The sequence below is a fragment of the Rhea americana genome, unplaced genomic scaffold (genome assembly GCF_003343005.1).
Source record: "Rhea americana isolate MKP2758 unplaced genomic scaffold, rheAme1 scaffold_33, whole genome shotgun sequence".
NCBI lineage: Eukaryota > Metazoa > Chordata > Aves > Rheiformes > Rheidae > Rhea > Rhea americana.
The window spans coordinates 4,025,625-4,050,690 of NW_028186457.1; the positions used below are offsets into that span (position 1 = coordinate 4,025,625).

A 25,066-nucleotide genomic window follows, 5' to 3' on the forward strand; every position below is an offset into this window, starting at 1 on the left:
TCTATTCAGCCAAGCTTTGGCCTTCCTAGTTTTGTCCCCGAATGCTTGGGTAATACTACYGTACTCTTCCTTGGTAGTCTGTTTTTGCAGCCTATACGCTGCTCTCCTGTGTTTGAGTGCAGTCAGGGTTTTCAAGTTCGGCTAAGCTGGCCTCCTCTCATGCTTGCCTGTTTTCTTGTACATCAGGATTGTTCTGGTTTCAGAAGACCGACCCTGAAGATTGGCCACCTCTCCTCAGCTTGTGTTCCCCACAAGGCAGCCCCCAAAGGAATTTTGCATGATAGATCTCTGGGCAAGACTAAGTCTCTTCTCCCAAATTCCAGGGGGGATTAGTTTACTGCTTGCCCTCCTCACTTCCCTCAAGATGTTTAACTCTGCCGTCTAACAGCCRCTGCAGCTAAGTGTGTTTGTGAGTAGCGCTTCCAGATCCTAGAAACCTGCTGGATTGCTTGCACCCTGTCTTAATGCACTCCTGGCAAGTGCTGGGGTGGTAAAGTTCTCAGTGAGAACGAGGCCATGCTGTCATGGGACTCCTTCCAGTTGTTTGAGTACTAGCTTCACTTTAGTCTGACTTAAATATCTCTGCATTTAAAAAGATATGACTTATGGTTTAGGATGTGTCCAAGCTACATATAATTGGAGACTGGAAGATCATGGCAGGAAACTATCATGTATGCATGTTCTTACGCTTTCTTCGACATGCGTTTTTTGGCCACAGTCAAAAAGAAAAAAGAAACGTAGGCAGACATACCTTGGCTTTCACTGGCTATGGATATTCTTATTTAATGCTTGGGTATTATTGAGGCGTAGAGACTCTTAACTGSTGTATGTTTTGAAAATAATTCAGATTCAACTTTGAATCATTTCATTGTACTTGAATAGTGAATCTTACAGATAGAGTTGGGCCTTACTGCCTAYTGTTGTGAGTGTATGTATAGCCTTCATCCTTGCTGTTCATCCTTGAGTCTGTGCATCAGGAAAACTAGTCATTTATTTTGTAGAAGGAAAGCAAAAAGTATGAGTAAAATGCAATAGGATGTTTTTATAAATAGAATAGTATGTTTCTGGTAGCACACTAAGCAACTCTGTTATAGGTATACTATTGTGTACAGTTCAGTTGTTAGAAAAGGTGTATATTTTTAAATGTTCTTTTAATTGTACCCTACCCCAAAATCTGATTTTAGAAAATGAATCACAGCTTACTTCTGTTTACATTAAATTATTTAGGCTGTAGTTTACTTATTTCTCATTGTGCTCTCAAAGACCTCTATAATTACTAGTAAGTTTCTCATTCAGCAAATTTAGGACCGATCTCTTAACAATTCTTAAGTGACTGTTTTGTCATAGGAGGTACTAGAAAAATGCTGCATTGCCAGTGTAATAATTTGATGTTTGCTAGCTAAGTGGTAGTCGTCTTACCTTACCTTGAGAAATAAATACAAAAAGTAACAAGTTATTAAAAATTTACAATAATACAGAAAAAAATGACTTTTTTAAACTAAAGGCAAAGCTTAAAAAAAAGGAAATAGAAGAAGAGCTTTAAGCATAATTTAAGGGCGAATATCTGCAGACACTCTTTATATGATTGGAGAGAGAAATTTTCAACAAATTGGGACATCCAAATTAGGTTCCTGCTCTGCATTCTCCCCAGAATAAAAATGTCTCCATTTAATTTGATTAAGATGATAATATCTATATATAGACACCTAACTTAAGTGTCTCTTAATGTGAGTTGTGCTTCTCAACCTTTCCAATCAAGGGGTTTTGTATTAACCAAGGTGATAAATATGCAAGTAGTGATTCTAGCCATTTTTGAGGTCCCTACATGTTCTTCATGAACAAGTTAGTTCACTCTATATCTCAAAAATTGTATCACTAACTTCAGTGACGTAGTACAATTTCTTTTTTTCTTGGTAGCTTTACTAAACCAATATAATAATTTGAAGTACAGGGAATCAGAAATGACAGTTTAGATTAGTAACAGTGCTCTGCATAAACACATAGTATGAAAGGCTAATTGTAATGCCTGAGGAGTTTGTTGTTTAATTTCCCTGAAGTTAACTGTGTGATCGAGATTCTTTTGCTTTGAATTTCATGAAGAGTGTCAGCAAAATCATCTTTGTGTAAGATAGCATATAAATTTAGCATTCTAACTGCTTGCAGTGTTATACCAGTTGTTCTTTTTTAAATCCACATGAATTAATGTGGTGGATATACAAGTTGTTCCTTTTTAAATCCGYGTAAGTTAAAAGGTAGTAGCCTTACTTTCATTCTTGATCAAAATAATACTCATTTATGAAATTCAGCAAAGGACATGCACCAGCTGCACGTTACATGTCTTTGAAAAAAAGATATAATTAGATTGTGATGGGAATATGGCTTGTCTTTTCCCATTTAGCATAACTAGCATTATAATGACCATGCAAAATTGCCTGAAATTATTGCTAGCTTCTCACATGCTTATAGATAACCTACATGACAAAGGTCTGTAGGCTGTTTTTTTCCTGTCATATATTTCAAATSTTTTTCCTGCTGCTAGTGTGCAGGTATTTTAAACTTTTTTTTAAAAAAAAAAAAAATATCAAGATCATAAGTCTATAACTTCATTTTCATATCTTATCTAAGATATTTTGCTAAAGCAGCTTTTGGTTACATTTAGAAACATGAATGAACATAGAGAAAGAATGACTTTCAGTTCTCAGGTGGAGCTGAGTGTTATTTTGTATTCTAAGGGATAGTGAAGATGATACCAGAGAAGAGGATTTCATACTGGGATGACTTGGGGATAGAATAACTCTTTGTTTTTTGGAGCTGGTAAATATGTAAATTAGCAACTACTTTGAGTTTGGGATTGAAGCAATAAGTGAATGTGGTAGATAACTCAAATATGTAGTTTATAAATCTGAAATTATACAAGCTATTTTACATAAGCATTGAAATTTTATCTTCTGTCTATGGCAATTTCATTAAACTGAAAGCTTCTCTCTCTAGAAAATATATTTTTGGTAGATGTACTTAAGCTTTTTAGCATGATTCAGTATACTAAGTGTTTAAATATTCTGATTTTTATTTTTCATTTAGGTTGAAGATTGTAAAAATTTCTTTTAAGTGCAAACAGTTTTTTATTCAACTTAGGAAAGAATTGGTGAGTACTGTCTTAAACCTGGTYTCAAAAAATCAGAACAATGACATTTCTCCATAACTAAAAGTCTACATTGCACTTAGCATGATATTATATTGATTTTTATCTTTAACTGCAATTAAATGTCCAGTATCAGGTACATTCTGGCCATTTCAGTTATCAAATGGGCTATTACAATGTTGAATTTTTTTTTCATTTGATTTGCCTTGTGTTTTAGATACTTGTAACTTCACATTTTTATATGGGAAATAAAACTTGTTTATTTTAAGAAATGTAGAAAAAGTTGAAAGTAAATCTATATTAAATTTTAATATCAGAAGAAACCAAGTTAAAATTAAAAGTAATGCCTAATTCTGCTTTAGTTGTATATATGTTTTGTAAATGCTTGATTTATGTTTTTCAGACAAGTCAGCTTTGTTATTTATCTTTAAATGGATGAGATGAGAATGTCTTTGCAGTTTTAAATGACATACTGTAATGTTTTTCATGCCTGCTTGTGAATCTGTTAGGAAAAAGTTGAAGCTTTATATGATGACTGCGTGTTTCATTGCTTGTGGTGTTTGTTTGCTACTCTGTGAAGCACTATAGGACCACTGAGCGTTTAATTCAGCGAGAAATGAGTTGTTCCATGCCTCCAAGAGATTGGAGACTAAACTCATCACAGCCAAATCGCTGGGGGAAGATGAATGAATTAAYTTAAAGTATGGCTATGTGATTAACTCATCAGATTAGTTAAAAGGATTTTGTGCAATTCTTACTTACAGCTAAAAAGAATTGAAGATCTGAAGTGCAGAGTTACTGAGTAGATAGAAAAGATGGTTTCTAGGCAGAAACCATCGTGAGTATTGTAGGACTATTACAGTTTTAGGCACAATACAGCTACATAAGAAAAATGTAAGGAAGACCTGTTATATCAGAACAGGCCAATAGCTGGTGACTAAAAATAGCATGAAGCTGGATCAGACTATATATCTTAAAAGCCAGATTCTATAGCATGAGGTCCAGAAGTTTGAAATTTTCACAGATGGAACTGCCTGACTAAATGAAGAATTTCAGTCGTGTACCAGTTGGMAGGAAAGGTTGGACACTTGGGCTTAGCACAGCACAACTAACTGTCAGTTCAGAAATGAAGTAGCAGGAGCTGGAACTAAGCAGGGATTTTGGAGCAGATATGCATGGAAATAAATTAATTTTGGCTATTACATGAAGTAAGCAGGAGTTCCTATCACCTTGAGCATACATGTAAGAGAAATAATGATGCAAAACTAGGGAGCATAAAGTTTCATCATGGTGACACAGACATATTTTAATACCATTCAGGGGACACAGGCTAGTTCTAGAAGGCAAACTGATCTCTGACTGCCCAGAGGTCAAATTCTATCTTGATACCAAAATATGTAATTTCCATTGCCGTTACAAGAATTTTATTTGGATCTGAGATGAGAATTAGGCTATTTATTTGGAATTAATTACTGTTTTTTAAAGCAGAACTTTAGGAAAAAGTTATAGTAGCAGAGTTGAGGAAAAAGTACCTTGAATGTTGAGACAGGTAGATTTAAAAAAAAAAAAAAAAAAGGTAGATTATGCATTTGAATGTTTTCTGCATTGCAGCATATAAATGAGGACAGTATAAAGAAAGCTTTCCTATCTTGTATTTTCTATTCCTTTTTAATACCCTGCTTATTATAACTTGTGCCASACTGTCGTGTGTGTTTGTATAAGTAATGTCATTTCTCTTTTGAGACATCTAAGCCAACAAATTACAAAGCCTCATAGTGKTGTTGTGTAAATTCTATGCATCAGATGAAAACTGATGGCAAGAACTTYTATTTCATTTATTCCAAGTAATGAATATTTTAAGTTGAAAGCTCAAATTTGTCTTCCAAAGAATGCATTGTACTTAAAACTGTTTTTAATTATACCTAATATTAAAATTATTTCCATAATAATTGATGTATAATTAATTAATACCATAATAATTGGTATATGCCTATATTTACTTTCACCTTCCTTCAACAAAATAGAGTGCCTAGTGACCCCTTTGAGATAGCCTAAAATAGGTGAAATGACTCTGCCGTTGCTTATTTGGTATTTAAAAATATCCTTGATCTACTGCTTTGCATAGCTATTCAAATAAAAGTACTGATATATGATATGACAGTGAACATACATTCATGATATGTTCATGATAAATTTCTAAGTTGTGTGTAAATATGTAAGAAATACTACAGTTGAGTAAACCATAGTTATTCTGATGCAAAGTCAAGGTGTTTTAGGATATTAAATTAGTGGTCTTGGGAGAGGAATTTTTTTTTTCCAAACTGCTATCATTACTGTTTTTAAGTAGTTCTTAACAGATATTTTTCAAATACCTCAAATGAGTGTGTAGAGCTTTTAATTGCAACTGTACTCAAACRTGTAAGTACCTTATCTGTTAATTGCCTATTAAGTTTATTCCCTGATTTGGCATTGCTTAGAGGCCTCAACAAGCAAGGAATTATTTGCCTATTTAGCAGATTATATCTGTGTTTAAATAAATCATTTAAAGGATGTCAGATGAAGCACTTAAGTGTCAAAGTTATTTTCACTGGTAATATAGCATGTTCTTGAAGTGGTTGTGTATTCTGTCAGTTATGTGACTAGAGTGCATATTCCAAGTTGATTTTCTTGTCATTGTTTGGATGTAGGGGGAAAGAATATTATCTATACAACTTTYTTCATTCAGTGTTGGAAGCCCTCTAAGCCCCAACTTCAATGGTTATTTTTCTGTACTGGATTTTGCAGCACTATATTTTTGCCTTTTCTGTTCCATATGTTACTTCCTTTATGTATTTTGAAACTGTTCTAGTTCAAGAATTACTTAGTGTTTTTGTTTCTCTCTGGGTTTCTCTAAGCTTCTCTGTTTTCAGTTGGTTGCCCCCCTCCTTGACTGTTGTAATGTCAATAGTTAACATCACATTCTTAATGCTGTCCAGTGTACTTTAGCAGTCTCAATTCTTTGACAGCAAAATAAGCTGCTCAGCAAGTTCCTTTGCTCTTTTAGAGCTCAAATATCTGCTGGAAAAATCACTGGAGTCTCTTTAACAAAACAGTTTTGAGACTTTTGTCCCTGACCAAGAACTGACTTCCGTGTGGTTTTTTTCCTCTTTTTTTTTTTTTTTTAAGTGTAGATTGTATATCTGAAGTTTGCACTTTGAATTTTTTTCCTCCTTGTTATCCCTCAGAAGGAAGCTGGCTAGATTCATGAAGTGATACATGGGCTTATCTGTCCAAATATGTGCTTGAACTTAAATAATACCGGCACTCATTAGATGCCTAGTCGATTGTTGCCTAATCCTATCCAAGTTTCTGCCCCTGGGCTTTTGCATAAAGTGCTTATACTGCTGGCACAATCTGTGTAGCACTTAAGCTTCCAAATGACTTTATTCTACCTTTTGAGGGAGAAGGAACATCTTGGGTTTCTGGGAGCATGTGCTTGTAAAATTATAAGTCTTTCTGCTTCTGTCAGTAAATGTGTATGGGAGGGAAGGGTATAGATTTTTGTTTTGTTTTGTCAGTTCTATTTGTTTATATAAAGAGAATGAGACCTCCTATAGAATATGCTTTTTAACACAGAAGTTACTCTCCTAAGAAGTGGGGAATTGGGTTTGAAGTCACTGCCTCAAATCAGATGAAGAAAGGTTTGAATGAATGGCCGTACCCAAGGGGAATGCTCAAGGACTGGGCATTGTATGCTGGAAGTACACCAACATCCATGCTTCCTTTCTTCATTTTTATTGCTTGGAGGGTTTTTTTTGTCCCCTTAATAAAGGGTCACAGATGTAGCTAGACATCATTTTGGCATTTTTCTTTCAGAGTTTCTTCTTGGATTCTGTAGGTAGCCTGCTCCATATTTTTTTTAAAAAAAAAAAAGTTACAATTTTACATGCTTTTTGGCTTATCTGTGGTTTTACTGTCAGGCCTCGAGTCTATTCACTCGTTGCATTCCCACTATTTTACTCTTCTCCCTCCTGAAGCAAGCTGACTGGTTTCCTGTCTCCAAGAGAATCACAGAATCGGCAAATGGATTGGACCTCTGGAGATTGTCTAGTCCAACCTCCCTGCTCAAGCAGGGTCACCTAGAGCATGGTAGACAGGGTTGCATCCAGGCGGGCTTGAAGATCCCTGGAGAAGGAGACTCCACAACCTCTCTGGGCAGCGTGTCCCAGTGCTCTGTCACTCTCACAGTGAAGAAATTCCCCCTCACRKTCAGRCAGAACTTCCTGTGCTTCAGTTTCTGCCCATTGCCTCTTGTCCTGTCACACAGGGCAACTAAAAAGAGCTTGTCCTCGTCCCTTTGACACTCTCCCTTCAGGTACTTKTACACATTGATAAGATCCCCCCTCAGGCTTCTCTTCCCCAGGCTAAACATGGATGTAATTAATGTGATAGTCATTTCAGAACGGAATCCAGCTATGACTTCCCCAAGACAGTCTTCTAGCACTGTCTCAAGAGATTTAATACACTGAAATGTCTGTATGTCATATCAAAATTGATCTAGTCCTAGTATTCTTCAGGGAAAGATCTACTCTAAGAGCTGCTAGCAGTCAGCCATAGAGCCAGGGCTTACACCCAAAAATGGTTAGCAAAGATAAGTTTCAAGCACCCAACTCATGTCTGGATTTTGCAGAACCCATGGTGGCAGGAAAAGGGTTGGTTCACTTGGGAGCCAGCATCTTACACTCTCCTTTAGCCTGAAGTTTGGTTCCTGGCTGTAATTGAGGTTAAGGGTGTGTTTTGAGAATCAATGCTCTACATTGCAATGAAAGCCTTAAAAGCTATGAATAGAACCATTGTTAGGGTACCTTAAAGCTCTATCAGACCAAGTTCCTGTGAAAGTGCTGTTTTGCATTACAATTAAGCTGATCTAGCTGCTGCTCCTTTTCATCACCCTTTACCAGCTCTTCCTTCATGATTCATGTCTGAACCAGTGATAACCATGTGGGTTRTAAGAGTGTCTGATCAACTCTATTCTCTAGAATATAAATTGAGGGGAGCAGAATTTCTTCCTCACCCCTAGTTATAATGGTCTAAGTGAGATGTGAACATGTATGCTCGCCAGCTCATACAACTTGTCAAATTCTCTTTCCAACTGTGCAACGGCTGGCAGAGCATTAGTTGTGCTTCATCATGAGAACTTTTCACTGGAATCTAAAATCTTTGCTGCACCTAGATAAGGCACCCTGTAATTTCCCATAGTTGCCTTGTAGGATAGAAGTGTAAAAAGGAGGAGGTTGTTTACAATAAGGTTGCAGAAGTACATTGTTTATTGGCTGGGAAAGCCTTTTGAACAGCTAATGGACTTCGTTTTTGTTACATGACTTGCAAGAGCTCGTGACTTGCAAGTACTTCTGTACTTTATTGTTCTTTAATAGAAAATACATGGGAAGATGTGTGTATGTAATTCTTGTAGTTTTTAGATTCTTATTTTTTGTTTTGTCAACAGATACTCAGAATTTACTGTTTACTTTAGAAATCCAGTTTTTTTCTTTACCCTGATCTCATCATGTAACAGCAAATACAGTGTTTCTTAACCAGTAATGATAATGATTGCCCAGCTACAACACTGGGAGAGATGTTCCAGATCTATGACCAGTGAATCTAAGAATGAATAGGCCAGCAAAGAATTATCCTGCTAAAGAAGTTTACTGCTAGGTAAAACCAATTAAAATATTCTTATTTTCATGGGGGATTTGGTGCTGTGAAGAGAAAACAGAGTGCTGATGATGTCTTCTGCCCTACAAAGTTTGTAATCAAGCTCCCTCAACGGGCAAACTGGCTTATTTTGTTTGCACTTTTGCTTGTCTCTCCATCGCCAAGAACCCAGTCAGTCATTCAGAGTTAGGCATATCAGTTGTTCTTGAGGTGAATACCCGTTCCCAATTTTTAGAACAGGCACATGTGTGTACTTACCAACCTTCCCTTCTCTTCTAAACAGCTGGGATTGGATTCCTCATTTCAACTGTAGAAGTCTTGAAATGGGGAGGCATGTTGCCTTCAAGTTCTTCAGTCACAGAACTTTTTCGTGTAGCTTGGATCTTGCCTTTTGTGAATGTTTGCTTTATTCTCAGATAGACCTGTTTCAACATCACTAAACACAATGTTAACCTATGAGCAGGCTCTTCATTAAGTATAACTTAAAAAGAAAATGCCCTTTCAGACAGCTCTCRTTATTTTGAAAAGATTTTATAGTATGTAAAATTAATGTAAAATTAGAGAGCCACTTTAAAAATCATTGCTCTTGAAAATTTTTGTAAAACCAACAGTAATTTTCTTAGATTAATTTCAAATGTAACCAGGAATAATTTTTATCTGAAATCATTTTTTTTTTTTTTTAACTTTCAGCATGAATCTAGAGAAACATTACTAGGATTCAATATGGTGAATTACCGAGCATGTAAGAATTTGTGGAAAGCTTGTGTTGAACATCACACRTTCTTCCGTTTGGACAGACCACTGCCGCCTCAGAAGAACTTTTTTGCACATTATTTCACTTTGGGTTCAAAGTTCCGGTACTGGTAAGTGCTGATCTGAAATATATGGGGAGTAAAATAATTGAAGAGGCTTACTCTTCAATAGAGGTAGAGAATTTGTTGAAAGAGGCCATACTTCAAGTAGTTTTTGAATCCTACAACTGTCCCCCTCCTGCCTTGGCTTTGGCTTCAGATGTCAGTAGTTTTCTAGAACATCTTGGAAATATTACTGTTGTATGATTAGCAGTTGCTACAAACTGATACTTTGGGATTGTTGCAGAGGCTGCATGTCTTTGCCTATAGGAAAGAGCTGCCTATGTGCTGGGTTATGTTAGATTTAAAAATGTTTTCTTGGAACTTCAGTCTTTGACCTGGTGTTTTTGAAAACTGGTGGAGCTAAGATCTTGTATGCAGCAAYGTGGACAAAACAAACCTAAAAAAAGATCAAATAGGAGTCAGCAGGGAGAATCTTGTCCAAATAAAGTCCATTTAAGCTAGACGCATACAAATAGACAACTAGATTAAGAAAAAAGGCATGCATATTCCACACCAAAACCAGAAGTTTAGAAAGTAAGGATGAAATGAAATMCCTAATTTTTAAGGGTGAATTTGACATAACAGGCAAAAAAGTTAGTGATGCAAAGAGTGATAGTAGAATAACTGTAATTCCCAAATGTAATGTAATAATAGAGTAGTCGGCGTTGGTTTTTGAGGTGCTTTCTTTAAAAGAAAGCTCAGTGTTAAGTGAGTTAACTGTCTCTGCAAGTAATGCAGAATTCTTATGGTTTAAATTGTTCCTAAATGAGGGAAGTAATAGTGGAGTTACTGTGGATCATCTGTGTAGAATGGCAGCAGTATCTGTGATATACAAAGGGAGATGATGATGAAAAGCTAGAAAGCACAATAGCAGGCTATTTCTGTTACACTCGTGAACTGAATAAATGTTTCAAGAGGAAAGTAATTCAGAGACTAAATTTTTACACCATCTGTTCCTTTAACCAACATTCATAGCACCCATTTAAGAAACAGCATTCTGCAGTCCTGAACAGTGTTCAAGAATTGGTTCAGTATTACTGTAGTGAATTTTGAGAGTTTTTTAATTTCTATAAAAATTTTGAATTTGAATCTATTGTGGTTACTATTGTAGAATAGTTCTTTGATAGCATTCAACGTAACGTAAGATAAAAAGGGAAACTGTATAAAAATGAGGAAGGTCATTAAGATTAATGAAGTAGCTAAAAGGCTAGAATTTCTGTGGCTATCGTAAGGTTGTTTAGAGAAAGCGTAATAATAGTAATGTTATATACACAGAGAGATTAAGAGCACTGGGCTTTGTTCAGTCAGGTGAAAGGGAAGCTAAGGGAGGATTTAGTAGCAGCCTGAAGTGACTTCAAGGATGGTTACAGAAATGATGGAGCCACATTCTTTCCATTAGTGGCAGATGATGTGAAAAGGGGCAACAGCCACAAATTTCAGCTCGACAGATTCCATATGGACATTAGGAAAAGACTTTTTCTCTAGGAGGGTAGTGCATCACTGAGTAAGCTACCCAGGAGAGGTTGTAGAATCTGTCTTTGGAGGTTTTCAAAACTTGTCTAGACAAAGCCATGGCCAGACATCRTTTGCTGTTATATTTAAGTAGAATTTCCCATATTTCAATTTGTCCCTGTTGCCTCTTGTCCTATCACTGGGCACCACTGAGAAGAGCCTGGCTCCATCTTCCTAGCACCCTCCTATCACGTATTTATATATATTGATAGGATCCTCCTGAGCTTCCCTTATTCCAAGGCTGAACAAAATCTGACAGCTTCTTCCGGTATGTCAGAGGCTCCAGGCCCTTAACTGTCTTTATGGCCTTTTGCTGGACTTGCTCCAGTAATGTCCATGTCTGTCTTGTTCTGGGGAGCCCAGATCTCCAGATGCAGAGTCACCAGTGGTGAGTAAAGGTGCTTTCCAGCCATTGGGCTCCCAGCCTGTACTGATGCATTCTTCTCCAGGTACAGGTCTTTGCATTTGCTTTTGGTGAACTTCATGACTCCTGTTGGCCTATTTTTTCAGCCTCCAKGAGTCATTCACTCTTTCAGTTTTCAGGTTGTGGAGTTCTTTGCAAAAGGATGTTGTAGAGACCAGAAGTCTAAATCAATTTCTAAAAGCAAGTAGAAAAAGTGAAAAAAAAGCACGTAGAAAAGGTGAAAAAGTGTTTTAATGGCTACTAAGTAAAATGTGGTCAAGTMTGTGACTTGGAAAGTTCCTAAGCTGCAGACTGCTGGAAGCTGGAGCATATACAGGGAGAAGAATGATTTATCTGTTTGCTTTGATACGATACTGATGTGCTTATCTAATTTCTTAATGATTTCTACTTAATTAAATAGCAACTTGGAAGTTTTCTTTCAAACCTTAAGGACCCAAACCTCCAAATACTGATACAGAAATGAATTGCCAGAAGTGAGTGATCCAAATTTAGTGTTCTCTGATTAGTCATATAGTCCTCTAAAGTTAAAATCACAGTATTGTGTGTGAATGTGGGCTGGCACTAAGAAACTGCTGCTAAGTTGACGTCATCAGGTGCTTACCCCAGCTTCAACAGCATGTCTGTTGCCATTAATATGTACTGCAGATGTGCCTTTGGTGGTGTGGGAACTGCATCATTTTCTAAGTCCATGTTAGCAATACACAGAGATCCCACTTGAGTACATTCTGTAYAGTAGCTGCTTAGGAAGATACCGATCTTCTTTTTTCACTAGAAAAACACCAGTCTTCGTTCTTGAGTCAGTAGTTGTCATGAGTGAAATACTTGCTGCCTTTTTCCCCAAAGTCTGCTTTTTCTCTTATGAGGAAGGACATGCTGCCCAACAGGAAATCAACCAAACATATCCTTACAGATGGACATCCTAATATGATTTCTGCGGCCAACTATAGATGAGAAGTCATTATGTATGGATAAGGCTGTTTTCAGTTTCTTTAACCAGTTCCACTATAGCAGAAGCTTGGGAGCAGTGAGATCTAGGACTTGAGCAAGGATCACCACCTAGATCCTACACTAAGAACGTGCCTTTTCTGTTATTCCTCACCTGTTCTTCTAAAGGAATCATTTTTTAATTCTGTCTGCCTTATGGTGAAGAACAGGATACACTGATGATCTTGTTACCTAAAAATTTTGCTCAACGTATTGTTTCTGCGCATATTAATTGCGGGAGGTAACTCAGGAATTAGCCTAGGAGGAGTACAGTGGAGATGCTATTACTTTTAATAGTGGCTATGACAAGGGAGATTATAGTGTTARGTATTTTCTGAAAGATGAATGCAGAATTCACATACTTGCTTTGGGTAGGGGRAAAAAAGAGAAAATCTAAAGCTTTTATAAAGCTTTTTATTAATTAGCTTAATTAAAAGTTTAATATTATTTAGTCTTTCTTACAGTCTGACTCTAATGGGAAAGACAACTTACACTTCCAGCAGTTACCCAAATGCTGCCTTAAGTTGCACAGTTGCACTGCGCTAGCTACCTTGTTGTACTAGCTAGACTGAAAAGATGTTGGTGTGGGTGGTGGGGTTTTTTGTTTTGTTTTGTTTTTTGGGATGGTTCAATTTTAAGCAAGAAATTGTTATTCAAAGTTTGCATTTAGTGGTTTTGTTTTGTTTTGTTTTCCAGTGGGAGAACAGAGGTCCAGTCTGTGCAGTATGGTAAAGAAAAAGCAAACAAAGACAGGGTATTTGCAAGGTAAGGAATTTGCATTTGTTCAGGATTTAGTTATGGCCATGTCTACATCTGCCAAACTGGCAGCAGTAATTTGTCAGTAGTAGTTTTCTGATATGCCAGTTGGTTTCAGCAAGTCGTCTTTTTGTACGTCTTCAGATGTTACGGGAAGGTGTCAGTGTTTTCTGTTTGTAAAAATGTGAAATAAAGAGCAACCTTTGTTTACTATTGCTGATAGCACGCCTTAACCATATTGAAGAGTTGAGTTTTAATATGGGAAGATGCCTCTTTGAGGGCAGTGGGAGAATCTTATGACAGAAAAGTTAATAAGGCTATGGCTTCACATTAACTACTTTTATATATTTTCAGAGAGAGTCAAAATTGCCTTCCATCTGTGTAGTTCATAGCACAATGAGGACTAACACATTTAACATCATTGCAAAGAATGGTCTCTCTAACTGTACTATTAAAACAAAGAGTTAATGGATATGTTTTTGCACTGAGAGCAGCCTATAACTGTATATACGTACTTCCTTTGGAATAGGTTACTGAGAGTGCCTGACTTGGTGAAAACAGTTTGATCACTATAGTTTTCCTAATGAGTTTTTTTTTTACCATGAAAAGTTCAACTCAAAGCAAGCTGCTTCTGAAGAGGCTCTGTCACAGACTACTTGACAGAAGCTATTATTTGTGTGTTCAGCTTCTAGAAGGGGTGGTAGGTTTAGTGATTATTAGAAGATAGATTTAATTCTTCAGTCAGAAAGGATGATACAGTCTTCAAAGGGATAACTGCTACTGCATCCATTTGGCAGCTTTTGCATGTAATATAAAGAAACCTTACGAGCGGGGAACATCTTCTGCACTGTTTTGTACTTAAGAAAATTSTACCGAGCTGGGGAATATCTGTTAGCATAGTTACCTACCTGCCTGTAATAGCAAGCATAGCAACCAATCTCAAGCACCTGCAAATGCTATTTTTTCAGAGCATTTGTGAGTTCTGCCCTGGTTTTTTTTTTCCTTTTTCCTTCCCATGAGGCAACAAATTGGCTTCCTTCATCAGAGGACTTTCTGCCTGTTTTCAGGACTGTTTCTACTCAATTTTAGATCTGCTGCAGGCATAGCAACACGAGAATTATGAAATACATTAACATTGCTAAAACTGAGTTTCTTGTGGTTGGTCGTASAAATGAATATAGCTAATAATTAAACAACTAATCATTAATTTGATTATGCTGATCACCTGTTGCCCCCCCCCAGTATTCTTTTATTTTCCTTTTTTCTTAGGTAGTACTTCTTAAGTCTACTTCCATTTTGCTTTTTTCTACTCTGCCCCTTGTCCCCCACCTCGCTTTTTCCCTTGTGCAACCTAATGTGGGGTTTTAGCTGGACACACCATAGAAACCCAGCTCCGTAGTAGAAGGATTTTGGGGGTGAAAGTGCTGTAGCATATTTGTTCAATAGGTAAATTTTATAATACTAGTTCATTGTGTGTTGTAGACTGTTGTTCTTCATGTTTAATTTGCTTTGGGGTCTGGGTTTGATTTCTATTTGGGGGAATTCTTTTAGCATTCAAAAGGCAACTACCAGCACTGTGACAACTTAAGTTGTTCAGTATTTGTTTTCTTGATGATTATAAATTAGTTAAAAACTATGTATTTCTCACTGCTCTTTGAACTTCGCAATTTCCCACAGCTAAGTGGAATAGAAAAGAGAGCCTGGCCTTCATTTTGGGAAGTATATAYATTGTTTTAGAATCTGTTATTCAGTAGATGGCACTCTTTCCTTTGAGTCAAAACTAAACAAGTGGTGCTGAAGTCATTTATCTTTTGTAATATATATTCTGAACGAAGTTAAAGGCACCGTTACGACTGCTTTGATGTTTTTCTCAAGTCTTTTCTTTTTTTTTTTAAGTTAATAAGACACTTGACCCTTCTATCCTCAGTAATTACATTTTCTGTTGTTACTGTAAGTCTTTAGGTAGAGGAATGCAGCATTCTTCCTTATTTACTTTTTGAGCTCTTTCGTAATGTTTATGACTGATAAAACTCTGAYGCCTGCATGTGTATGCCACAAAATGGGCTGAATTTAGTGGTGTATCATAACAAATACACCTGGAAAGGCCACTAGTAGGTTAGCTGGTTCTTCCTTCTAGTCTCCCCATCACACTGCATGATTAATGCATTTTGAGTTATAAGGGTTTTCTTTAATATCCTCAAGGGTGGAAAAAAAGTGAAATGCAAGACATTACCATTTAGTGTAAGGAGCTTAATCTAAGAGCTTTGTCTTTAAATTCTTGTCTACTGAACGTTTACATTTCAAGTTCTAATACTGTATAGATGTTCACCCTTCTGTATTCATACAGAGGCTAAATTTTGCTTTTTAAGGTTTTCCTGGTATGGTATGGGTTTTGTTCCTGGAACCTGCCTTTCTCTTTCTGAGTACATCTCTCTCAGACATGGTAATTGTTTTGTGTAGCAACTTCTTAAAGGTGTCAAACTGTGGATTTCAGTTGCTTCTGCTTTMGGAAGTATTTTAGGTATTTGTTGCCTTTTGTTGTGAAGCTAGGCACATGCTAGCATSCCAGTCAGGACTTCCTTGAGAATTAAAGCTGCCACATTAAAAAATGGAATAATTACTGCTGCTGGTATGATTACTACATCTGAAAAATTATTCAAGATCTATTATGAGCAGCATAAAAACTCCCACTGATGTTCAGTGACTGACCTGATAGGGRAAAAAAAATGCTGGGTTGTTGTAGGTTTTCTTTTTTTTCCTAGAGCTATCTAGACTTACCCTCTGTTTCCTTCATCCATATCTAACTAAAATTGCTTTATTGAGCTAGTACTGTCTAAGCAAAGCTTTTGAATTATTTCATTGTAAGTGAACAATAGATATTTGCAGTGAGATGTTATTTGAATAGTCTACTTGTTCTAAGCTAGGAAATGATAATTATCACAAGTAATGATCTTTTAGCCTTTGGCTACTGAATAGAATATAGATCCAGAGCATAAAATGTGGAAATAAAATTTCCTGGCACCCATTCAAAAAAACTAAGCAGTTATAACCTATGGTTGGCAGGTTTAGCTGTTTGTCCTCAGGTCTTTACTTTAAATGCAGTTGAAGTAGTACTCAGGGTTGTTTGTTTTTTGTGTTTTTTTTTTGCTGTAAAAATATATAAAAATTAATTTAAATGTCTGAATCTGTTATTGTAAAGGAGGTAGCCTATATAAATTTGTTAAACGTTTTTGTGGGTACTCTTTCTTAATATTCTTGTGGCCTTAACTTAAGCATTTAGAAGAATACTGCTGCAGTTTAGATTTCCCCCCCCCCCCATCTTCATTATAGATGTCTTTCACTTGGCTTCATTTGTTGCAGGATATTCACAAACCAAGAAAACCGTAAGAATTCCCAGGAATATAATAATATCAGTGGATAATAAAAGAGAAGAAGTTCTGTCAATGCATGAATTGAGAGTTCTTAAGGAGTGTTGCTCTCTCTTAGAGTTATATCAAAATATTCTAATTCTCTTCATTTCTGCTAGTATTTATTGGAGCTAAGAGAAGGTCATTTTGTCATATTTACAGTGAATAGGTATCTCAGTCAGTTACTTGTATTTCCAGACTCCATATTGTGAAGTTAAAACCCCTGCTTTCAGAAATCCAATCTAATTGCTTCCATCATTCCTAGATTTTTTTAAACTGCATCTGTCATTTATGGTATATTTGCACATTTATATATAATTTCAGTCTGTCTCTGCATCTGAAGCAGTAGTCTCCAGTTCTGCTGAGAAACACATTCCCTGTATTTTGATTGGCAAAATGTGAAGTAAGCTCCAAGTTATGCTTTCTTTTGGGGGATGGAAATGGTTGAAAATGTTCCCACCTGTGTTCGAATACCTAAAGAACTTCTGAAAGCAGAAGCAGCTGAAACAAATCCACAGCTTGACACCCTTCAAGAAGTTGCTATACAAAACAATTACTGTGTCTGAGAAAGACRTACTCAGAAAGAGAAAGGCAGGTTCCAGGAACAAAACCCACACTGTACCAGGAACCTTAAAAAGCAAAATTTAGCCTCTTTCTCTTTATCCCTCTCTTTTCTGACAGCTGCTCTTCAGCAGTGGGATGCAGAAAAAAATTCTGTCTTTGAAAGCCTTTGTGTGCTGTAGCTGAGCCGGTACCATTTGGGTGTTTGCTGGCTTCGCMATTTGTGCTACTCTTTAGTTTTTGTTTGACATAATATTGCAATGTGTAAAACTGACTTTTCTTGATTTGGGGGCAGTTAAGGATTTTAGTCTTGTGCCTGTTCAGATAGATAGGACTTCTAAGGAATATGTCTCTGCAGATGCACCGATAATATTAAATTTTAAATTAGTTTTCTCTTTTAACTAGCACTGCCATCTAATGGGGGTACAATAGAAGCATCCAGACTGAGAATTCTGCTAGAGTAGAATTGAATATTTCAGTGTTTGTAAAAACTTTCACAAGTTTTTACAGTTTAGTTCCCCTCTACCCATCTCCTTAGCTACACTCTCATGAGAAAGTTACTTGAATAGTGTAAAGAATTAGTAATACAGAAGAAATTTGCAGGGATATTCACAATATAGCTAAAAGTGAATCAAAACAAAATTTATTGTTAGATACAGAGRTGTTGGCAATGAGAGCTAGTACCAGAAAGCCACAGCACTGAAGTTCGGCGCTGCAGTGTGGTAATTTTTTCTTTGAAATTTCTGCAAAGACAGGAAATGGAGGCAACAAACATGAGTGGGTGGGACTTTGAGGTTAGCACTGTTAATAAAATAATTGAAACTAACCTTTGCTGATAAGAGCTGCAGCTGTTTATGATGGTGGYGAAGTATAATTTCTTAAAGATCAAACCCTATCCACAGTAAATAAGGTGAGTTTTTTTAACATCAAACTTTTTGATAGGGAAAAAGATGATGCTTTTGTCATTTTAAAGTTGTGTTTATCTGTTGCATGGATTGGGGAAGTTTTTCAAAACTGAGTAGTTACAATTTATAGCTTAAGATAATGGGTTTTTTGAAGAGATCAGAAATGCCATTTGGGAAAAAATTATTTTTTCTCTTCTACCGGTCTTTTGTGTCTTTTCGTAGTTTAATATCTGTTTCATATAGGCAAGAATAGTGTCTTTTTAAAAAACAAAAAAACCCTGTTCTTAGGCAATTTTTTAAAAAGTCATATGGTCCACTTTTTTTTTCTATTTTTAGTGAAAGTGAGCAAGGTTGAATGGCCTTTACATGTCAATTAGAAAATACTGCATCTTCATTCCTGTATTTAGCTAATAACACACTTTGTTCATCAGCATTTTCCCTTTAGCTAGTCGTTTGGCAGTAGACTCTACGTCTTGCCAGAACTGTCTTTTGATGCTTTTCTGCTGGCTGCAAGCTTACTGTCAGCAAAGTCCAGCTAATGATTACCTTCTATTAATCAAAGAATAACAAACGGATAAAATATTAGACATGTTTTAGTTAATTTCTGCAGATTTCTTGTTACTTTACCTCTTCAGAACTATTCAGAAATGCTACCAGTGTGAAGAAAAATCTCAAAAGTTGAGTTGCTCACAACTGAAGCAAATTAAACAAATTCAAATGTTAGTTTAACTCGCATGATATCAAGCTAATTATTTTTGAATTATATTACAACTATTTAAATACAGTGATATATACAAGGATACTATATGCCTTATTCTTCAGGTAATGGAAAATTGATAATATTTTGCCTGTTGCAGAGTGTCGATACACTTTTAGAATTTTTCAGATGGCGTAAGGCCTGAATCATTGATGTTTAGAATAACCTATCTCATTTATCTGACATTTCTGTAAGGTGTTGCGTGGTAAGTCTTTAGAACAGCAAAACAGTGTGCAATGCATGTTTGAAACTGTTTGGGAGTAAAAAACGAACAATAACGATAAAAACACACCCACCCAGCCACCACCACTCCTTTAGTACTGAACAAATGCTGTTGGTATTAATAAGACACAGATGTTCCTGCATTTGGATATAGATTATTCAGTGTGACATTTGCTTGGTTATTATTTTAGACTTTTTTGGTCACATTCAGGACTGTCTACTAAAGGTGGTATGCCGTGGGCTTCTGCTGAATTTAAATTTCGTGAGAAGCAAAAATGTATCTGAGAGTAAAGTTCTCATTTTCATAAGGATGCATGTTGAGAATTTAAGGAACTACTGACACACAGTTTCTTGTTTCTAGACTTGCACTTTCAGTAAATCTATAAGATAGTGATGGTGAGATAAGGAATATTTGCCACATGTCTGGATGACAGAAAAAGCAGAAGTTATTTTGTGATACACATTTATGGAACTGGAGAAAGGAATGGAGGAAAGAACTGGCCCAGAAATTCGTTGTCACTTATTACGCAAAGTTAGAGACTACTGATGAAATTGAGGTATCACTGGAGTAAAAGAGCATTGGGTAATGATACAGGAGAAATTGAATTATATAAGGCCATCAGAGTAGTAGAAGTAAAAACTCACTTATGCAAAATGCAAGGACATATTGTTTACAAGAATTTTTTTGTTGTAGCCAGCAAAAAAAAAAAAAATCTGGATATGTTTAGTCACAGGATGACGGAGTAATCTGTGCAATGCTACTATGAAAAAGGCAATCACACTTCTTGGATGCATCATTTGAGGAGTCCAGTATAAAAGGGAAACACTCRTGAGAGATTGTGAACATAGCCTCATCTCAGCTCAAGAAAAATGAGGGGAAAAAAAACAGCTAAAGAGAAGAGTAGATATCCTGGGATGACTGGARGATAAGAAGGTTTCCTCAGTACTGAAAAATGACAATCAATATAAAATATTCCTTTCATRTAAAAACATGGGGATACCCATCTTTAACCTGAAGGACATGTTTAGCACAAAACCAAATTAAGTCTGGAAATTGTTCAGGAGGAAGTTCTAAATAGAATGATTACATCTGCTTTACTAGAGGCAGAACATTTACTAGGAGAAAGCCCCGATGAAAATCCCTGAGGGAACAAAGCCCAGCAGCTCCATTGCTATGATGATGTTTACCCTCCTTCGAGTTCTCTAGATTCTTTTGGAGTTTTATAGACTGATGTTCCCATTGCTTTATTCAGGTATTAATCCTGAGATGGCTGAACAGTTTTATTACTTAGACCTGTCTTCATTTTTAAGTTCAGACTTCTTGATGAGTGTTCTGTTTCACTATGATTCTCTTTGAGGTATGGGAAATGGTTAATGAAGTTTGAGTTTCTTTTTCCATCTTCTCCACCTCCCTCCTGGCCAACAGTTGTCAAACATCATACACTGAAGTTATCCAAATGAGCCAGTTAACTTGAATAATAGAATCTGCAAATAATGTTACAACATCAGAGGGACTGATACTCTTGCGTGAAGTCCAAAAAGTAGAGTGCAATACATGGAGAAAATGTGGCATTGTCCATGTAAACATAGTTTTGCATTATGCATTTGCTTTCTTCCATATAGTTTAGATTTCTATGACAGACCATCCACAGGTTCTGGCAGTACACTTTGTGTGATTTTGTTCTTACCTCATATTTTTTGATCAGCCATTTCACTTTCTTCTTCTAGGTCCCCCAGTAAACCCTTGTCACGGAAATTAATGAGTGGGATGGACTGGGAAGTAGTGAGTAGGAACTCGCTGTCTGATGACAGGTTAGAAACCCAGAGCCTGCCATCACGATCTCCACCTGGAACCCCTAATCAGTAAGTAGAGTGGATGCTTCTCCCTATGGAAGTGACTGTCTGCCTCTAATGAAAGTAACCTGCTTGTGTGATAGAAAAATCAATGTGTTACGGAGACAAACAGACTTCACATAAATATGTGAAGATTAGCTCTCTGGAACACTTACCTTCTTGTGAGATTGTGTGAATTCTCATTTTAGGTGTAAAGTGTAAGATGTAGCACTTCCTAATAAATTTGGGGATTTCTTTAAATATTCTACAGCATAGTTAAATAATTCGTTTGGCTGAGGAAAAAAATCTGATGTTTCAGAAGTAATGATTCTGGTACTTTGTTCATAGAATGCTATTTTTTGTAAACATTGGAGAAAATTACTTCATCAGAAATCCTTGCAGGTTTTTCTCCCTTGGTTTGTCTGCTTCTCTTTTGTTCCTTTCAAAGCTCGCACTTTTCACATGATAAAGCTTTCTGTTTTATGTTTATTGCTAGTGAGAAATCATTCCTGATTTCTTTTGGAAAAAAAACATTTTTCACAGTGTACTGAAACTGGTTTAGAATCAGTGATTATCCAATTTTATATTGCATAAATCATAAAGTGTTAAGATTCTTTGGCATTGCAGTGTATTATTCAATAGAACGTTGTTATAAGCATCCATTGCATTTTAAAATTATTAAAAACATTGTGTAATGATAATGCTTATACTTTAAGATTAAAAAAAAAAATCATGCCAGTTTGAAAGCATTCTTTTAAGAATAATACGTATGTCACTATGCTAACTTTCAAATAGGAGAATTACATCACAGAAATGAGAAGGCTCTAAGAGTAATATTTGTGATTGTTATAGGAGAAGATGCTAGGGATGAAATGTTGATCTGACTGAGTCCAGATTCAGTTCTGTCATGAACTTAACAGAACCAGGATTTCTCGTCTCATTGACTCAGTCTTATTGACAGTCAGTCCTGTAACCTGCTCATTGGACCGTATTACTTTCAGGGTTCTTTAATAAATAAATAAATAAATATAATTGAAAAATACTAGCCATGTGGTGCCCAAATAAATTTTGGGCACTTTCAAGAGGAAAATTATGAAGCATGGCATGTTCATTTGGCAACATAATTGTTTTAGTGATTTTTGAAACTACAAAGTGCAGTATTTCAGAAAAGAATCACTCAAATAGAATTAGTTGTTACTTAAATTATTTAATAAAACTATGCATATGAACATATGCCCTGCACTGAGGGAAAAACATTATTTTAGCATTCCTGTATAGTGCTATAAGAAAGGTAGAGTAATAATGAGATTTTTTTTCACGCTGCATAGCTATGCTTTCTCTTTTAGTCGCAACTCTACCTTCACTCAAGAAGGAGCCCGTTTACGACCCTCATCAGTTGGACATTTAGTGGACCATGTGGTTCACACTTCACCAAGTGAAGTATTTGTGAATCATAGATCTCCATCTTCCACCCAGGCTAATAGCATAATACTGGAATCATCACCGTAAGTGCCGTTGGTTGTTACTATATGGTAGCGTGCAGAAATTAAAATTTAAATTATGCTGGAGTAAAGGCTTATGTATAACATGTTCCTGGTGTAGGACTGTCATTTTTGTCAGTGTAAATGTAGATTTGCTGCAATATGACCATCACTGGCTGGATGTTGATGCAAATGTCATTTTTGGTAGAACTTTAAGTAGTTTTGTGATACAGATTTTTGATTCTCATGAGTTTGGAAATTTCGCTTTTTGTCAAGGCATAGAAGTGCAAATTAGCTGTACAAATTACTTAAGAGTCAAAATACCTTTTAAGTACCCCAGCTTTTTGAGGTTCTTCACATGCTTTGATTTTATTATAGAATAGGATTTTTAATTTTTTGAAGATAGCACTTTTGAATATTTAACAGAAGAAAAACTGTGGTGACCCTGCTTAAGCAGGGAGGGTGGACTAGATGATTTCCAGAGTTCCCTTCCAACCTTACCCATTCTGTGATTCTGTGCTGTAAGTCTACCAATGCTATGGCTGCAAAATGAAAAAATAGTATTATATATGAAGTTCAGTAGGATAACATAGCTTTTGTGGATATGAATTATGGAAATCTTCCTTTTTCCTTGCAGCACTTTTCTTGTTTTACATAGTTGCAATCTAACAGACTGTATACTGTTTTAAAATCAAAATAGAGGAATGCAAATGGAAGCTTCTCTTAGCAGGAATTCTGTGCTTGTGGGAAAGACCATTTATTTCCAAACAAAAAAAAAAAGTTATTCAAAGATTTGAAATACTCAAAAAGTAACTAGCAGCCATAGTACAGATGATTTGGAAAAAAGGTGCACCCCTTACTAACATTTCTGCCATATCTTTTGGGGTGTGTGTGTGTGTGTGTGTGTGTGTATACACACATATAATACAATACCTGTCCTCATAATTTTATGTGATCTCTGCAAGCAAGGAACTTGTGCAGATGGTGAAAATAGTTCACAGCTGAGATCTATAAAATAACACATACATAGGTGGTTTATAAACATGTAATTATCTCAAGAAAAATGGTGCTGGGAAGGTATTTGGACACTGCTTTAAAACTTTACTTGGATTAAAGCTTTCAGTCTTTCAAATGTGCAGAGCTGTTCCTGGGAAAAAATAAGTTTTGTAAAATAATACACATTTAAAAAAATAGTTGCAACTTGACCTTCAGGTAGTTATTTAACTTTCAGTGTTAAAAATCAGTCTTTTGCCTGATAATACAGAACTCCATTTCTTCATGGACTTTTTTAACCTATTCACAAGGCAAAGGAGTCTCAAAACCTGAATACTTGTGAATATTTTTTCATATTTGAATTTAACTGTAATAACGCTGAGGAGAATCAGACTTCCTTTTCCAAAGCAATTGAAGCTAGCTAGGAGAAACACCTACTGAACGGTGGAGTGATACAGTTCTTAAGTGCTTTCCCTTCTATTCATATGCCTTTACTCTAAATTACTATTTCAGTAAAATTGTAATAAATGTTCCTGATTGTCATTTGGGCTTGTTTATTAACTACCCAATTTCTTGTATAAGTCACCATAGAAATGAATCTTAAAAAGAGGAAGTGGTTTTGCAAATTAGTTACGCTGCAATGGATGTTCTTTTTCATGATTTTGCACTTTTCCATGCTCAAAAAGATAAAATACTACTCTTCCATCCCTTATTTTTCTTTTTCTCTCGTAAGAAGGCTAAAAGTGGAAGTTAGGCTGCCAGTATAGGTATCTAACATAATCTTATTTTAAGAATGAAGATATTGACCATCAAAAACATATTAAGTACGAATGGGTACAAGTCTCAGATGATATGTTATTGATTCAGGATTTGAGATTGAAAGTCATGAAATCTGTATTGACTTACATAATTTGAAATTACATTGTTTTACAGTCCAAAAAACAATTTCCTAAATGTGATGAGCTTTCTGAGTGGGAGGTTTGAGTAAGCAATTTGTAAGTAGGGAACTTTAGAACTCCTCTGCTAAATTATTGAATTTCATATTTATGGATTAAGTTTATATATATAAGAAAGTAAGATGACTAAGCTGACTGGCGGTAGGTTTAATAATCTCTTAATATGGATCAAATATAGTTTAAAATATATATGTGGGTGTACATATATATATACGCACACATATATATAGTGTCTCAGTGTGGTTTAGAAGGATATTGCAGCCTAAATAATGCAGTCTTTAATTCTGTATATTTGTCTTCATCTGCATGTGCGGTTTGAGAGTACATTGAGATATTTCTGCTTGTAGTTTACTGAGATAATTATAACCTTAAATTCCAAAAGCACATGATATATGTTTAGCTTAATAAACTTACGGAAATGTTTATGAAACTTCTGTTTAATACACTAGAAGGTCAGACCGGATATCTGTAACAAAAATACGCAAAGCTTGTCAGTATGAGGTTGTGTGTGTTATTTCATTATTATGTAAATGGCTGAATGCAGTAACAGCGAGCTGCTTTGCCTGCAAAATAGGCTGCTTTCAC

General features: G+C 35.9%; 1 protein-coding gene across 4 annotated transcripts in view; it reads left to right on the forward strand.

Moving 5' to 3' along the window:
• The window catches only part of PTPN4 (protein tyrosine phosphatase non-receptor type 4), a 73,181-nt gene that overhangs the window by 26,723 nt on the left and 21,392 nt on the right, over positions 1 to 25,066 (forward strand). For all 4 annotated transcript variants that reach the window (XM_085310995.1, XM_085310997.1, XM_085310996.1 and 1 more), the window contains exons 10-14: positions 3,082 to 3,145; positions 9,527 to 9,699; positions 13,307 to 13,375; positions 20,947 to 21,081; positions 22,398 to 22,556. In XM_085310995.1, the coding sequence (XP_085167121.1) occupies positions 3,082 to 3,145; positions 9,527 to 9,699; positions 13,307 to 13,375; positions 20,947 to 21,081; positions 22,398 to 22,556 (600 nt within the window). The remainder of the gene's footprint in view (positions 1 to 3,081; positions 3,146 to 9,526; positions 9,700 to 13,306; positions 13,376 to 20,946; positions 21,082 to 22,397; positions 22,557 to 25,066) is intronic.